The sequence below is a fragment of the Phymastichus coffea genome, unplaced genomic scaffold (genome assembly GCF_024137745.1).
Source record: "Phymastichus coffea isolate CEN01 unplaced genomic scaffold, Cenicafe_Pcof_1.1 PCOF00083, whole genome shotgun sequence".
Taxonomy (NCBI): domain Eukaryota; kingdom Metazoa; phylum Arthropoda; class Insecta; order Hymenoptera; family Eulophidae; genus Phymastichus; species Phymastichus coffea.
Genome location: NW_026706894.1, coordinates 1,156,557 through 1,174,604, shown reverse-complemented (window position 1 = coordinate 1,174,604; position 18,048 = coordinate 1,156,557). Strand labels below are relative to the sequence as shown.

At 45.7% G+C, this 18,048-nt stretch overlaps 1 protein-coding gene across 4 annotated transcripts in view; it reads right to left on the bottom strand.

Annotated features, from left to right (window-relative positions):
- Positions 1 to 18,048, bottom strand: part of LOC131668754 (monocarboxylate transporter 10) — a 58,385-nt gene that overhangs the window by 11,915 nt on the left and 28,422 nt on the right. For 3 of the 4 annotated variants that reach the window (XM_058943170.1, XM_058943173.1, XM_058943171.1), the window contains 6 exons: positions 17,710 to 18,036; positions 16,095 to 16,440; positions 13,450 to 13,560; positions 11,691 to 11,864; positions 4,556 to 4,724; positions 3,746 to 3,910 (listed from right to left, as the gene is read on the bottom strand). In XM_058943170.1, coding sequence (XP_058799153.1) covers positions 3,746 to 3,910; positions 4,556 to 4,724; positions 11,691 to 11,864; positions 13,450 to 13,560; positions 16,095 to 16,440; positions 17,710 to 17,877 — 1,133 coding nt within the window. In that variant the 5' untranslated portion in view covers positions 17,878 to 18,036. The remainder of the gene's footprint in view (positions 1 to 3,745; positions 3,911 to 4,555; positions 4,725 to 11,690; positions 11,865 to 13,449; positions 13,561 to 16,094; positions 16,441 to 17,709; positions 18,037 to 18,048) is intronic. The other variant, XM_058943172.1, reaches the window with a different exon arrangement.

Sequence of the window (18,048 nt, the reverse complement as noted above, 5' to 3'; positions counted from 1 at the left end):
TTTCATTCGCCTCTACATATGTGTCGGAGGGCTGAAAGTAGCATTGGACACGTTCGACGAGCAAATAAACTTTCGAGTAAAAAATATAGGAAGACGCAAGTTAAATAGTTCTCCTCGCGAGGGGAAAGATCTAATTGAGCGGCCGTAAATTGTTGTAAATGCTTTGGGCAAAGATCCACCCCGCCGCGGCAGATGGAATGCATCGATTTGCGGGAGCAAAATAAATCAAGTACTTTTCGCTCGTTAATTTTCATTAGAACGTAAAGTCTTTGATATGAACGTTCATCCGTTTGGCACTATTGGCAGTCTTGTAACCACCATCCTCACTGCCTACCGGCTTGATTCTTGCCAGCGCACGCAATTTTTTCTTTCGTTTTATTCTCTGGTATGCTTTCCAATAACGACCTTGTTCCAAAAGTCATTCAAACACTTTTGTTGTTTTTACGAATCGTCTAACGGCGAATTTCCTTTCAGACGTCTGTACTATCGTGAAATCAGCTGGAAAAACAGTGAATGCAAACTGAAGCAACGCGCATTGTTTACTCCCGCGTATCCGCTAAAATGTCGAGTTTCTTTCGACAGATAGAGTGTATACGCTTTCACGGGATGCGCGATGGTATAGCCCAGCATTGAAACCCGATCCCACGGAGCTTATCTACTTGCAGCATTGTTCGCAAACTTACGGGCAGAGTCTGTATTTACGTGGTAAACAGCGGCGGCAAAACCAATCCAAATGATTAAGGCAGCGGGAGAGACGAAACCCAGAGGTATAATTTTAACCCCAGCCCTGGCCCCGTCAGAGTTAATATTTCTAGCCGCCGATAAACCCACAACGACTGCAGCTTATGTACACCGCGCGCCGTTTTATTTATAGCAGATCAACGAAATTAGCGAACAAACGATACGCGCTGCATTATGATTACAGCGCGCCAATGCAGTTTATTTACGGACTGGTTCAACTTGAACTTATAGCGGTACACGCCCACGACAGTTTTCGAAACACCCTCGTTAGCTATTGTCTCTTGCTGATAATATACGCGAGGTCGCGCAGATGTATAAATAATCGATGCTCGACGCTCGATCATAATTATATCAAAGAAGCGTACTATTATGACCGAGAGCTACTTGATCTACTTTAGCCGATGATTTTCATCTTGAAAAAGATTAGAATCAAGCTTGGTTTACTACTCTATCATTCTGACGCTTGAAATCGTGTCTAGAAATATGGCGCTAGCTGTGAAACGCCTGGTAGAAGGCGATCACCGTGTTTTTCAGGTCACGAGGCAGTGGGCGGCTCTAACAAGAAATAAAGCAACCACTGCTTGCCGTGGAACGCGAGCTCTTTGAAAAAAGGAACGAGCGCAGTGACGAGCTCGCCGATCGCAAGGCGCGCGGCGTTCTAATCGTCGCGCGCACAACAGCGACCTCGATCCGCTCGGACTTTATTTCGGTCGACACACGAGGCGCGAGGTTCGACGCGCGCCAGCCGCGTCGCCGGGCGCTGCGCGTAAATTCGCTCGTGCGAAATTCTCGCCGGCGGCGTCGGCGTCATAAATTGCCGGCGCGCTGTGGCGGCGGCAGCAGCAGCAGCAGCAGCAGCAGCAGCAGCAGCAGCAGCCAGAGGACAGCGGCACGTCTCTCGCTTGCCTCGCCGCGAGAGGAAGCCACATTGGCTAGCTTTCGTTATTTTTGCTCGGCGTCGCGACTCCTCAGCGGCCACGACGGTAAGTTAGTTCGCGAGAGCCGACCGGGACGAGCTGTCCTCGCTTTTTTCCCCGTCGAGCGTGGGTCGCCAACTTGCCTGGCTGAACTCGCTCGTGGCTGCTTTTCGCGAGCCACCATTACACTTTGATCTTTAATTAACATTTTCCGTCAGTCGTTTATGGGCTTTCAAACTGGGAATGTGCGATAAACGTTACGTACATTGCGCTTTACGGGCGCAAAATGTTGGCCCTTTGCCGTCGCGCCGCCTGCATTATTTAATGCGCCTTTAATATTCATAGATTTGCGTTTTTGCGAGCGCGCGCACAATGCGGATCAAGCTCGTTTTTCAGCTGAGCCTTAAGCGCGGGCTTTCATATTTTTTTATTGCCACTCTCAACGCCGACAGTCGTGCGCCCTCTTCTGCAAGCTCGCGGGCGTGCCGGCGCATCGAACCAAGGCGCTGCGAATTATCAGCGGCTTCCCAGGCGGCGCGATCTATAATCGACTTTCGTCAAACCGAAGAACTGCGCGCTAAGAATAGAGGACGATCCCACCGAACTGCAATAAATTTGGAAAATTCGAGCGATTGGCTAAAAGCGCTCGTGGAATGTCGTCGAGGACCGCGCGCGAGAGCTGTCATCGCGTAAACCGGTCGGGTCGGCGAGACACCGCCGCGCGCGCTTCGGCCGCCCCGCGACTGGCAATCAATTACCTCCGTGTGGCGAAACTTTGGCAATAGCTATGTGTGCGCGCGCGCGCGCGCCAAACATCCATCCGCTTTCTCGCGCTAATTACAACCGCCACCACTGATTTCCGTGGCTGCACTGCAAATTCGACGTGCCCATGCGTTTCGTCAACAGGCACGAGTCTGTACGCGCGTATGCTCTTCCGGAGATGGCGTTTTTAAATCGGTATTTTTCTTTCTTTTTTTTTCTATTGGAATTTTCCAAATGCCAATGAGGATAACAATTTCTTATTGTCGAGATCGACTATGTTGCGTATCTTAACATGATTATTTCTGTTTTTCAACAACTTCCTGGCTATATTTCGCACTGGTATTTTTCTTTTTACACGTAAATATCACGATCCGCTCTAAAGATGTATGTAGTAAAAAATGCTGTAGTTTTACTGTAAAAGCTTATAGTTAACTTCGCAATAGAGAGGTGCCAATGAAACGTTTTTTTCTTTAATTTAAAGCTGCCCGTTTTATTTAATTACAATTTACAATGTGATAAATTTATAATGCACCAAATTTTGCCGAAACGCTATTGAGGGCGAGTCTGTTATACATTGAAATTGGCAAGTGCGGCACAAAAATTGTAAAAGAAACCTTTGAAGGGATTATGTATACGCCAAACATATGCGTATAAAAAGAGAGCCAGTGTATACATATTCAATGCAGCTGAAGTGAGGCAAACAAGATTCGTTTGATTTACGAAACGGAAAAATACCGAGCCGCACATATCGTATCTCGCAGGCTCTCGTTGTCAGCAAATACATTCGAGAAAGTTTGTTTGTCTTCAGTATTAGTCTGTGTATTTACTGAATTGTTGTAAGTATTTTTCAAGTGTACTTCGCAGCAACAAAAATGACTTTCAACGTTATTTCTTTTTTCTGATGCAAAGACATCTAAATATCCGCTTCGCGATAAAATGCCAAAGGTATACGCTTAAAGAAATTGCGTCCGATGAAATATCTCCACTAGAATTACAAATTATAAACTAGAGTAAATTTCAAGTAGAATTAGTGCACAAAAAAGAAGAGAATTATATTTTTTAGCGAAAAACGCAGATCACACGCTACGCAGAAGTGAAAAAAAAAATAAATAAAGAAGTCAAAAGAGAAAAGATAGAAGCTTGAATTCTAAAAAAGACACTAATTAACGCTCATTAATTTCCCTAGTCAATAAGGAGAGCTAACTAGAGCGTAATTAACTGCATCCACATAAAAAAAAAAACAAAAAACCAAAACTGGCATATCGAAAGTACTTGATAATTAGTTTGTGACCTAGTTTCCTTTGAACATAGAAAAATGAACTTACCCCACAGCTTCCTTGTAGGACACCGAGAATAGTGCGATGCCAACGCCAGTACCCGCCTGGACGATCATTTCCACGAATTCCCGTCTTTTTCTGAAGTAATGTCCCAGCACGAGGTTCGCCGTTTCGCGCACCAACCCGGCGCCGCAACCCAGCACCACTCCGTAGCTGAAGCATTCAAGCCAATTATCTTGTAATTCGCCGCTGGTCTTATAAAAATATTTTAATAAGCCATTATAACGCCCCACGAGACTACGAAAATGCCGCTGACATTCAACAGCCCCACGTTTTATTAGCGAAGGCCATGGTAAGCTTTAATGTGCATTTTTCTTTCGAGCCGGTGCGAAATTTTCCAAGTCGTTATTCGCGAATAGGGAATTTGTGCTTTCAGTTTGAATTCAATATTTTTTCGTGCATTAAAAAATACTGAAATTCAAAGAGTTTATTATTCACTGCTGACAATAAAAGTAGAGTAAAACGCTGCGATGAAAAATGTCTGAACTTTTAAATGTCTCTACAAATTTATGCAGCACAGTAATATTAAACCAAATAAATGCTTGAACACAATCAGTGATTATTATTATTACAAGTTATTGAAAAAAAAAATTCCTTCGAGGCGTCAGCAGCAGCATACTTTACAACCAGTTGTCAGAGTATATAATCTTGTCAGAAGATCGGAGAGCTCAAAGCGTCAAGGCATGGCGTTGGCTGTACGCCGTCAGAAACAAGTGAGTTGGTCAGGCTGGTAGGTCGACAGAGTCGCCGGCAATTGGACCCAAACGAAAACACAAGAAAAAAGGCCTTTTGTCATACCTGAGAAGTACTTGATGCGGTTGCAGAGCGAAGGATGTGAATAGAGCGGCGAGTGCGAGCACGAGTCCTCCAATGACAGCAGTGAGCCTTGTGCTGCCGCGCCGACAAGTACCGAGGACCAAGGGTGCCGAGGCGTGCGACACTGCCGCGCTTAGCGAGCCGATCCACGCTGCAAACACACCCGCACACGCTTCTGCGATTACTGCATATCGGACACCATATCTCGTGTCGTGGCCGCACAACCGCGAATAATACCCTCGGATACCACCCTCCCCCCTCCCTCCATCACTCCCTCTCGCCTGCGTGCGATCTACAGAGCCAGAGGCCTTTTACGATCCACCCCATGAATATATGGGCATTAATCACTGTGAAGAATGAGCTTCGCCTCAGCACATATTCTACCACTGCTGGTGCTATTGCTGCCGCTGCTGCTGCCGCTGCTGCTGGTGCTACCGCTGTTACTTGGCTGAACTCCCTTAAACGCCTTTTGTTTATTAATGCTGAACGCGTGGGATATGTTTATACATATGCATAATGCTTCTAGATGAGCTGATTTGAAAACGTAAGCTATCGTACCTAGGTATTTGTGAAACAAGTAAATAGTGCGTCGAAAAAGAATGGAAATATTCGTTATGATGGTCATAATCGTTTGAGCTTTTCAGGCTGATTAATTTGCTGGCACGGGGGAAATTAATCTTCCAACGGTATATATTCTTTTCCTCGGGGAACATTGATCTTCTGTGCGGAATTATGGGATCAAAAAGTGCGATGGAAGATTTCCAAATGATTTTCATTATTTTTATGCAACGTGAATCAATAAGGGCGTTTGATCGCTAACCGATGTAAATAAAAAATGTTCGAGAAGGTTTTAACAGACAACGCGAATAGCATGGTAGCGATTTGAACGAAACTCTTCGCAGATAAAAGTCTGGCTCGTAGAATCGTTTTGCTCCACGTGGCGCTACCCATTTCTTTTTATAAAAAAGACACGTCTGAGGAAAATGATGAAATCACTTTGGCTTGAATCTGAAAGCATGCAGCAGCAGCAGCAGCAGCAGCTCGCCCTTTTGCAACTACGGCAGCACATTGAATTTACGTCTAATTGAGTTTTCGACGGGCGACAGGCTAACAATATTTCGTGCAGTGCAATAAAATAATTAAATCGCTTGGCGAATTTCGTCAAAAGACAGACATAGTGCGCGAGTGATAATGAACTCTAGCGAGCGTCAACTTTAGCCTACACCAAATAACCAAGTTTTATAGCGCGCCAAACGAAGTTATAAACGTTTTGATTACTCAACTGCTGGATATTATTATTTTGGCGTACATAGCGACGATATTTGCACACTCGTTAACTGCCTGTTTTACAAGCTCAACGAAATTTACGAGGCTGTAAACAAACAAATCTTGGACAAATGAATGTCCTATGTTTTACATGTTCCGTAGTTTTTATTCAGAGGGAGATGTCGTTATCGAACACGAGTGATCGGTATATTGCCACGATCCAATTACGAATTTCATTGAGTATAGAACAGCAAACGATGATTGCATAGTCATACGTTAACGATCGACTAGATTACGTTTTCTATTTTATTTTTGTCGATTAAATAGCAAATGGCATGAATTGGCTTGTCGTGCTGTCGGTCGCGACAGTCTTGCCCAGTGTTAATAAAACAATTCGATTGTCGTTGTAAAAATTGAACGAGATAAAGGACTTTTGCGAGCGAAGGACGTATTTCTATACTCTACGACTCATATATTTATAAAGGCTGTTATCGCAGAATGTAATGTGTAATAATCGATCATCCGAAAGCTCTCTCGTATTTGAGCTGGGAGAAGAAAAATTTACCGTTGGTTTTTACACTTTTTACGAATATTACAAGCAGAGAAGTAGCAAGACGGGGTCAAACCAATCTGCGACAAACAAACTTACTAACGAATCTCTACGCGAAGCTAATGACGCGCAGTTTGTCGGGAAATTGAGGCTAATTCAAGTAGCGTCAGATGGAAAAGTCGACGGGAGAACGACTTCTTTTTCGGTCGACCGGCATCGAAAAGTTTTGCCAACTTTTTCTCTCGGATGGAGATCACTTTTGACTCAATAATTAGGGTTGATTTACATGTGACCGCGCAAGAGCTAAGGCGCGTCACGATGAAAAATAAGAGAGAGAGAGAGAGAGAATCGCGTCGCGGCTTACACTTTTTGCATTATTCATGTGGGTTGCTCCTCCTCATCTGCTTGTCTAAGTATAGTAACGGCATCGTCGTCGTCCCTACCAAAATAACGCGACCGGCGCGCGAGAAATAATTTGTCGCATCAACACCACTGACAACGCCGGCGCTGACGACGGAAAAATGCAGCAACGCATAAATTACTTTGCATCCAACTTATTTGATCCTGACATATATTGTATTTTCGTTTGGCTTTGTAGGTAAGCCAGGAGCGTCAATAGTTTTACGATCAATTTACTGATCTTTTAATGTGATATCGTTTTGGCGCACTTGACGTTGGCATCATTAATACCTGTGTTCGAGTTAGTTCCAGTTTGAATTGTCAAATGTACGATGGCTTATAAAATGTTACCAGGATAATATTTTTCGGTCGAATGATTAACAATATATCCAATTTATATGAGATTGAACAATTGTCCGATAATTTTTCAATTAAGGCGGAATAATAATGTTTATTGTAAATTGTAGTAGAAGAATTTTGTAAATCAAAATAATGCCGGCGATTTAAAAACATTGGCTATCACATGTCCATTCTATTTCTAATCCATAAGCCAGGCAAAAAGTATACCATACAAAGTATAGCGATACTCGGTCGATTTTAAGAAAATCAAAAATTGTTCTTGACGCGTGATTTCACCCACTGAGCCAAGTCACAGTAGCTCAACAGAACGGCTTGAATCGAAAAATAAAAAAACTAACAGATTATACTTATCAGTGCTAATGTAAGTCAAGAGAAGTTTAGCGTTACTCTTGGAAATGGATCTGGTGCATAGTGAAGCTAACGGTATTTGATTAAACGAACTAAGGATCGACGTCGAATCGAATTAAAATCCCGTAATGAGACTCATCTCCCTCTTCGTCCTTCCTGCTGGCGTCGGAAGCGATTAGCCGAAACTTTGAACTCGGCCTCGAAACTCGATAGCAGACGCGCGCACATCGAACTTGTTGCTCGCACGCATCCCCAGCCGGAACGCAAGATAAAATATCGGTCGCTCGGGCAAAATCTCGCTGCGAGCGTGCCCCGTATATACTGCGCTTTGTGCATATCGATCGATGTCGCGAGCGAGCTTTTCGACAAATAGGCATATGCCACAGCGCGCGACCCGACGTACGTGCTATATACGTTTCACTTTTGTTGATTGCCGTGGTTTCCAGCCCGACATCGATCCCCCCCCCCCCCCCATACCCTTCGCTCGCTGGGGCTGCGGGCTCGAAAAGCTTTCTGTGCCTTTCCCCACTTGCCCCGACGCGTCAATTTTTCAACGAGGCTTTTCTTTGGCACTCGCCTCCGCAGCTTTCTTCCCTCGCGAGATTTGTCGCCGCATCTCGACTAATCGTAAATTAGTTTAATATCCGCGAGAAAATTTCTGTGAAAAAACAAATGACTCAAGTTCCGAGCTTTTAGCTTGGCAACGAGAAAAGTTTAGATGTAATGTTGAAATATTCGCCAACTTTTTTTCTCTGTATTCAATTCGGAGGCAAATGAAAATGCTCCTCTAAATCCTTCGAGAATATTTGCCTGGAAATTAACCTAGAGGAAATCCATCTGACCTTTCGTGCTTAATTTAACTTCATCCAACTTAAAATTTAGAAAATTACCATATTGCCGGAATTCCCGGATTGCGAAGTATTTAATCGTCTTACTGCGCGACTGAAAAATACTCGACTCCTAGGCGTGTAATTATTCTGCGATTGCCTCATACGCGCGCGTGTATACACAATTAACATAGCGAGCGTGTAGTAAGCTCTTGGTAAAGTCGCTAAGCCATACGTTAACTTTGTAATAGACGTTTGATCGGCCTGGCAAAGTAGATTAGAGATGAATCGAGCTTTCGTTGTTAAATAGACCCACTTCCCAAAGTAGTAAAAAGCGAAATGACCTCTAGCGCGGAGGAAAGGAAGAGAGATTCGATTAAAAGTAGCAATGGAGCCTCAAAGATAAAAGAGATGTCGACACGCGCGTCTATGCAAACGCCACCCCTCGACAACGTGCCGCTCCTCGCTGAACGCGAGAGAAAAGTCGAGGAGACATCGTCATGGCTGATTGAGCCGCCAGAGTTCAAGTCGATCGACACGTGCGCGGATGAATGAGCTGACCGTGAACCCCCACGAGACTTTTTCATACATACAAGCTTTATTTTTATCGACGCTCTCGCCTTCACGCTCTCGCTCTCTCTCTGCAAGTTGTCGCGGCTAGCAGTATGCGAGCCGCGCGCGCGATCCATCTTATGCCGAGGATTCGCCGCAGATCCGTCGCTCTTTTATACGCCGTCGGGAAAACGCTACTCACCTCCGTGGCTTTTTTCTACTTTTCGAATGTATATACGCGACTGCTACTTCCCTCCGCATAGAAAAGACTCCACGGGAATCACGGAAAAGGGCCGTTTTTGCGCAGAAGCGATTCCTGTACCACGGGCATTTCCATTATGATGAAAGTCGATATCGATCGACAAACAGAATATTCGGGCTCGTCAATGAACCGTCATCGATAGAACAAATTCCGATTGCCAGCAGCAACGTCGATTGTGCGAGAGAATAACGGAATGCCGGCGTGTAACGAAATAAGAGGAAAGGAGGGGAAACCAACCGATAGACGAGAAGAAAAGAGAGTCGTTTGAGGTAGCAGCTGTCTAAGAGATTGGATAAAGTTGCTTTAAAGCGAGACAAAGTAAACCCTTATATATCGCTCGCGTGACAATACTCCATTCTGACGTTTGATTGTTGCCGAGCTCATCGCTTTTCCACGGATATTGTTTTTTTTATTAAAGAAAGCTTACATCACTTGTTTTCCTTTCAAACCCTAATAATTTTTATATAATCTCCAAAATTACTGCAAAACGGAAATGTATGTGTTACGAATATGTAAATTGCTCTGATTATGATTTCATTTCGTTTATTTGGCTTCTCTTCGCCGTCACTCGTTAGTAGTTGGAAAACATCCATCAGTTCAATTCCAGGAATAAAAACAAATATTCATACCTGTTAGCATTTCAAATTAATTACTCACGAGTAATCACGTACGCACACACACACACACACACACACAATTTTGTACCTATATCCTCTGAACAAGGAAGGATAGGCTACTGTGCTTTGGCGGTTTGTACAGTTGCATGTAGGCAACTGATCAATGTATTGTTTTCGGTCAATTAAATAAATAAATAATTAAATAAAATTAACGAGTTCGTTAAAAATAACGAATTTGAAAAAGCGACAGGCGCGTTATTAACAAACGGTCGGCAACACCCTCGCGTCGTTAACTAATCAGCTTACTTGAATGGATTATAAAGGGAAGCTGAAAGTCAAAGAGTAACAACTATTAAAGGTGACGAGGAAGACGCAACAGCTCCTCGGCAATCTGATTTTCGATTCACGAGGTAAATGGAGCAACGACGACGTCGAAAAGCTGTGCGCGCGGCAGCTTTTTTCCCTTGTTCTCTCTCTCTCTCTCTCTCTCTCTCTCTCTCTCTCTCTCTCTCTCTCCCTCTCGATTCGATTGCCTTGGAATTTATTTTTCATACGGTAGAGCGCACTTCGCGCCTTTACCTGCGCTTCAATCGCGTTCAACGCCTTCTCCTTTTTACTCTTCGAAGAGCTGGCCAATTGGGCTGATCGGATTTTCAGATTGTCTCGAACTCTACCCATATGCTCTGCGCGGTTTAACCTTCGCATCGATGAAGTTAAATACAAAAGGCGGAGTTTAATGTATTAATAATGTCGGGTATTTTTAATCGACTGGTTAACCTGCAAGCAAGAGAGAAAATCGAGGCAAGGCGATGTTGAGGGAAGTAAATCGATAATGAATGTCAAGTTATTCCCCGACGATAACTGACCGAGGAACGAGAATAAACTAGATATTGTCGCGTACGGCGTTCGTTGAACATCGTCTATTATAAGGCTAGCAACCGCATCAATTTGTTTATTTACTCGCGGTATAACCGTGCGCGAAAAGCCGTTCGCGAGGCAACTTCGAAAGTGATGAATTGTCGTCGAGAGAAAAGCTTAAAAATGTCGATACGGTGTAAAATAAAAAGGGCAACCTGCCACAGCCAGTCTCAGCTGCGGGGACGTCCAAACATCGTAGTCATACGCAACGCAGGCGCACCAACGGAAGGCCATCTTATAATCGAACAAAAAAAAATCGATAAACGAGAATATCAGTGCTCTCCAAGTAGCAGCTATTGGTTCGATGCTAATCTGTATGATCTCTCTGGCGTTTCGACATTGCGAATCAAAACGCCCGCTACATAATCTCTTTGACTTTTGCGCATAAATCGCTGGCAGTTTCAACGGCTTTCCAATTCGCTTTTATCCCTGTTTCGGCATGCAAAGAGAATCGTTGCGCACTGCACGTCGCGTCGGATTCAAATTTCAAATTAATTTGTTCGTTTGCTGTCCAACGATACTATGCGCAATGAAACAAGTTTCATCAAGTTTATTCAACGTACAACAGTGGCTCGTCCACAAAATGATCACTTTTCACGTGAAACTCGCGATGCCGAATGCTCATTGTTTGTCACTTTTTCATTCTTTAACGCGCGATGGAAAGAATGGCGCGGCGGGGGGGGGGGGGGGGGGGGAGGAGCGTCCGTCAATAGTTAATACTTCCGCTTTTCAAATCTGGTAGTCGCTGCCCCGACTGCTTTCCGAAATAATCGACTCGACAGCTTCCAATGAAAAGCAATGTCGCGGCGTGGGTTTTTGACCGTCGCGACAGCAAAAAAAAACGTGGAGTAAATCGAGCGACACGACGCACAGTGTCCTCATTAAATCAATGATCATCCACTCGGTCGATCAGCGTTAGCTCTGAAAACTCCGCGCGCTGAGTACTCTCAGACGTAAGCTGTGGTTCGGGGAATAGCACGAGAACGCTTCGGACAAAGGAGCAGGCGAGAGTACTCACCGATATCCATTAGGCTTGATTGGACGAGGTGTTTGGCCGCGTGAATGTGCAGCTGTCCAAAGGCGAGTTGCATGCCGCTAGTGAGGAGCATCGCCAGAAAGCCTGCTGCGCAAACTAACCAGCCCCAGCCACCTTCAGGATAGAAGTGCATCCGTATACCAGACACGTCGATCCCTGCGTGCCAATTCGCATACATATAGATTAATTAACTCGGTTCAAATGTCCCGGCGCTAATCCAACTTTTTTCTTTAGTTTCTCTTTGCCACCTCTCTCGTCAATCTTTTACGCCCGCTTACGAGGTTAGTTTTTTGCTCGTTTAGCTTGCATACGCTCCTCGAGGCTCTGCTCGTAATTATAATCGCGCTCTTTGCTACCTCTCTATATCGTGCAGAAGAGGCGACGTGTTAAAGTGGATTGCGTTATTGAATATTTTTCTCTTTTAATCTTATTTTCGACGACGTAGCAGTAAAGTGAATAGTCGACTCTTCGATGTTTTAACGAAATAATAGATTATTCAGTACGGTGCGAGACAAAACACAAACGGAAAACGTTTGATTATCTAAAATTTATTATCTCGGATCTTGCAGACGTCTGCGAAAAAATCTGATGCACAGCGCAGAACTATTGTTTTGACGATGATGTGTTTCTGTCAGATATTAAGTACATCGAAACATTCTCTGCTGTTCGATTATTAAAAATAATAAATTATATTTAGCGAATGATTAAAATTCAACGTGCCCTGATATTCCTGTTGGAAATAATTTTACGCATTTATTTGCAGTTCAAAATAGTTAATAAACGTCAGATTTTAGACACGTATAGCAGTCATTAACATTTTTTTTCTGTTAGTAATAATTATATAGTTATTAACAGTTATAGACAATTCCGGAAATGCACCTTTTTATTATAAAAAAATTTGCTATTAATAACAGTTATGAACTGTTTTTAAATCAATTTCATAAATGTGAATAATGGTTTACAACTGTAATAAAAAGTTAGTGATAATTAAGAATTGTTTTAGACATTTATATATTGTTATTATCATTTAATTTTTTTCGTTTATAAGTACTTTTTTCGTGTCCGATATTGGAAAATAATTACAAGTAACTACAAATAATAGTTACCAATTTTTTTATTTCAATAGGTAATTGGTAAAAATAACTCTTTATAATTGTTATATATGTTGAAAATCTGACATTTATAAATGGTTATAAATTGTAAATAACTAGCAAATGCTACTAATTGATGATTTTTATTTATTGTAATTTTATGCATAAATTATTCCCGACAGCGAATTAAAAATCAATAATTCACGCGAGAGCCTGTCAGTTATTAACCAAAAATATGTAGATACCGTAAATTATAAAAATTTCACGATTATTTATTAATAATATTTCGTAATAAAAAAATGTTGAAATTCCCGGTAAATACAAGCAAGTACGCTAAAAATTGCAATATGCAATTGAGCTTGAAATCCAAGCATTTGAAACTTAATGGAATTTCGTTAAATTTTTAGTATGTGCATCGACAGAGAAAGCTCTTCACGGAGGAGGAGAGCAATCAATATAGCCAGTGCGTGACAAAAGAAAGAAAGTCGGGAAACCTAGCACAAAAATTGCCCCGCTGGCGTCACGCTGGAGCTCATCGGTATTCCCAATACGCGTGTTCCTCGCGAGAGAGAGAGAGAGAGAGAGAGAGAGAGAGAGAGAGAGAGAAGAAAATCAGCAAGGCCGCACGAAATGGTCGCTGAATAATTCACCTGTTCGCCTAAGTGCTGGCACGCATCGATGCAAGCTTCGCAGATCGCCGAGGAGCCAGTTGCCGTTGCCTATTGCTGAATCCTCCAGGTCGGTACAGCGCACTCGTGGATCTGCGAAGAGAGAGCACACACGTAGTATCGCTCGACGAGCGCGCGAGCAGGGGGGAAAAAATATGGACGGATGTGCGCGCTGCCTGCTATGGAAATCATGTCACCACCTCGTTTGCATTCGCGCTCGGGGGCGTTTCTGGAGCGATTTCCACGTCGTCGACGCTTTTATTTTAATAAAGTAGCTCCTCGCCGCGCTCCCTGCTTGCCGTAGGTTTCAATGGCTGCGCCCGTATTTCCTTCGCGCGCGATGCTTCCACATCTACGTCCATTCTCGGAAGACTGTATCGTTGCCTTCGATCAGCACTTTGAGTAGTGTCACTTCAAACGTGAAATTCAACTTGAATCTCGCGTGTTGCCGAAATTACGCTACACGTCCACGGTTTCTTACTGTCTAATCGAAAGCAATTGTCGGACAAAAACTAACGCTCACAAGCAATCAGCATAACTCTGCAAAATTAACACGCGTGGGTATTCCACTTTTACCTCTGCTCGCGATGAAATCTCCGTAAAAAATAAAAGGAATAACGAACGATCTCGCATTCGCCAGTATATTGTGTGCGGCGGTGACATTTCTTCCTCGCGCAATAATATATCCAAGTATATTTTTTTTTAGCCACGCGCGCTCGACTTGTACATAAACTTGCCGTGTGTGTATAAACGGAGCGCGCAACTTATGTGCGTGCACGCGTGCGTCGCGCTGGTGGAAATGACTTGACGTGCGGGCGAGAGAGAAAGCGAGAGTGCGCGCGCTTCGCATAACGAGGCTCGGGCCGTTGGTTGCTTTTCGTTTTTCTTCTCCTTCGCCCCGCGGAGATGATTATACGAGCGTCTCGCCAACAGCAAGACAGCCCTGGCGCTATTGGGAAATAGAGTTTTTTGAGCTATTGCCGCGCGATGCTCCGACGTCGTTGAGTTTTGTGTGCGTGTGCGCGATGTCACACCTACGCCTAATATTCTGCACGGTATTTGGCATGTTGCCCGCGTTCGTTACACGCGAATGCTTTATTAATTGTGTCTCGTCGTTATTTATGTGACTGAAGCCGCCACCTATTGTTACGCGTGAGGAATCAGTGAAAAAAGAGAAAATAATGATTGGAGTAAGGCTTTTGTCGAATCACACAATAGCGACAAAGTGTAGACAAAAGCGTATTCGATGTGAATAAATGATCTTTGTTCCAAGTAATTATGAAGCTTTGTTGTACTGTCGCACTTTTGTGATGCTTTAAGAAACGCAGGCATTGTCTTCATATCCAAAATGAAGATTATTGTAACAATTAATGAGATTTGATGGACATTCTTCATTTTTCTTAAACACCTATTTTTAAATAATTAACGATTCGAATGTTTCACGATCGTCTGCTAGTCCGATTTTTCTGTATTTCGAAGAATGCCATGTATGAGTCAATAACCGTTTCAACTAGCAGTCGTTGCTTGCGAAGAATTGATCATAGCTGTTGTATACTCGATTCACGATGGATAATTGATTAAATTCATCCACAGATGAATGTTTCAAACGAAACAAGCGTCCGCAATAAAAAACGGAAAGGAAAAGAAAAGAATGGTTTCGTCCAATTAAAGTTGTACATCTCGTTCGTCGCGCGTAAGAAAAGGGCGGATAAAACAAGCTCAAGGTACTGTGCCGCAAAATCGCGCGCGCGGCGCACGCAATAATCATCGAGCAAAATAACGGGCACAGCTGAAAATGGCGGTCGAGCCGAGAAAAGGATCGTTAAGATGACTGAAGCCTCGCGTGCTTTCCCGGATTTTTCTCGGGGCCGCGAGCCCCAAAGTCAATCTCGCTTAGCGGCGAGCAGTTCTCTGATGCTTGGACGGCAAAGACGACGAAGCCGTCGCGAGTCGCTCGCGGAAAGTTGCTTTGAGGTTCGCCACCGCGGACGCGGACTGCGACCAGCTCGGCGCGCGCGAGCGCACCGACGACAACGGAGACTCGTTGGAATCCGCTGAACGCGGCTCTTCGCGCTCGCTCGTTAATTGAACGCGCGGCGCATGCACGCGTCGTTCGTTAATTTATACGCTCGGCGGCCTTTAACTTTGCCGAGAGAGAGGCGCGCGCCGGCGAGCCTCGCTCGGTTAATCTTTCATTGATCGCGCGCTCGAGCTTTTGTTTGAGCCGCAACTCGAGTCGATTGTCCGCGCTCGGGGCGCTCAGAGAGCTCGCTGCGCCTCGCCGAGTTAAGGACAAATGACGCGTCGCGCGCTTCTTTTTCGCCCGCCGCTCCCATACTGGCTTTTCATCTCGAGCTCGTCAAAGCGAATTTTACGAGTGTAACGGCTGCAGCGGACAAACAGTCGATCACTCGCAACGTCAATTAATCGGATCGAGTTATATCGAGATATCGAGGCCGCGTTCAATGACGCATCGACGTCATCGGCCGACTTTCCAATAAATTCATCGGCGCGCATCGATTGCGTCGTATCTCTAGAGCCGTCCCGCACGCGAATCGGCAACAGCGAGCAACAGCCGGGACAAAGGAACCATAGCGTCGTAGCGCGGCTGCGCGTCTAAGACTCACCGCCGTGATAGGACGACGAGGCATGGCGGTGGTGAGCGCTGGCAGCTGACTGCGGCGGCACGCAAGCCGAGCCATTGCCCGCGTCCATGCAGTGGCTCGGCGTGTACTGATACTGATGCGACTGCTGCTGCTGCTGCTGCAGATGATGATGGTGGTGGTGGTGGTGCTGCTGCTGCTGCTGCTGCTGTTGCGCTACCAACAGTGCTGGACAACCCATGATCGGCGTGCTCGTCTGCGCGCCTGGATACAAGCAGCGCACGCATCGCATTGGCGTCTCGCTTGGCTGCATGCGGCACGTGCGTTTCGTGTCATACAGTTGTTCATATTTGCTTGTGTTCGGCTGCAGCTGTACATTGCCGCACGGCTATTAATGTTTCTTTTGCGGTACGTAATCAGCGACGCAGCTCTAAAAGCCGAGCGGGCTTTCATGGAAATTCGATCTGTTGGGGGGTGGAATTTCATTTGCAACGCAAAGGACTTTCAACATAACGCGAGATGAGTCAGAACAGAGTATTGAAAAAAAGCGCAGATATTACTTTCGGAGTATGCATTGGCAATTGGCAACAGCCATCGAGTAATTGACAGATTTCTCTGAAACATTCGATCGAGCAGATGAATTTTCATTATACAGACGCGAGTCCGCGTGCACTGTTGTTGAAAAATCGAATTGTAAGGGACAGCTGGGAGGCCTATTGTAGCTCCCTAGCAGGACTCCCGACGTTATCAATTTCGTCGTCGCGCGCGCCGAAGCCTCTCTCGCTCTCGGTCGCGATTACCGCGCTTTATACATGCACGAAGATGCTCGAGAGAAGGCGCATAAGAGAGAGTTGTTCGATCGGATTTGCATAGCAAGCCGGTAATGCCAGCGAGCGGCAGAGCCAATTAGCGAACGTGTTGATTCGGACGCGCTTACGTACGACGCGTTACCTCGGAGCTCCCATGTAATTGGATTCAAGGCGGCCAGCGATCTTCCCTGCCCTGCGCGTTTGTTTGTCGCGATCGAGCGCAATATGTCGCGCCAAAATTGAAAGCGCGTCCCCCTCCTAGGACAAGTTGCACACAGAGCGGAGAGCCCCCATTTTTTCATACGTCCGCGTGCGCGTCTGGGTGCATGCCCGCAGGAGGATGCCGAGTCCGTTGCTGGTATGTGGACGGGGCGCGGCGCAGATATTGGCACCGAGAGACGATTCCTGCGAGGCTCTTGCGCGCGCGCGCGTAGCCGTATCCCACAGAGGCATAGCTGGATAAACAGCTCGATTGCTTCGGCTATACGTACGCGAGGGATACGAGCTGGATTTCCAATATTCTTCATTTTAATTCTGCTCTCTCCGCGCCGAATTTCCGCGAGGCGTTATTAGCTTCTGTCCGCCGAAAGCCACGAGGCGTCGGCTCCACGCGTGAAACGCAGGCCCGGCAAGCCGCGGGACAATGTCGGAGACTCGGCAGCGCAGCCGGAGTGCAGCGGCATTCGCCGTCGAGCCACGGAGGCAGCAGAAACGGCGCGCTATCTATCGGCCCGCTATTATGCCTCGGCCTCGCTTCCAACTATAATACACGGGGGCTTGGCGGCGCGTTATCGTCGTCGAGCGAACAAACGCGTGGCGGCGCATAATACCTGCGTGGAGTGCTGCGAGCGCAGCGACCTTATCGAGCCGGTGTGGTGTAGGGAAGGCACGCTGCCGCCGAAGCTCATGCTCGAGGCAGCGCGGCAGCCCAGTGGCGTGTTCCAACCGCCGCGCAGACTGCCGCCGCCGCTCCACGCTCCGCACTCGTCCACTAGCATCTCTGCGAGGCCTCTCCGCGTCCTATCTGCGCCTGAGTACCTGCCCTGCGACTGTCGGTCTGTCGGCGGCTCGCCGGCTTATCGGCACTGCTCCCGCATCCTCGACTGCAGCGTCGCTTCCGCGCGACCTCCTACTCCCGCCACTTGCTAACTTGAGTTCTGCCAAATCAA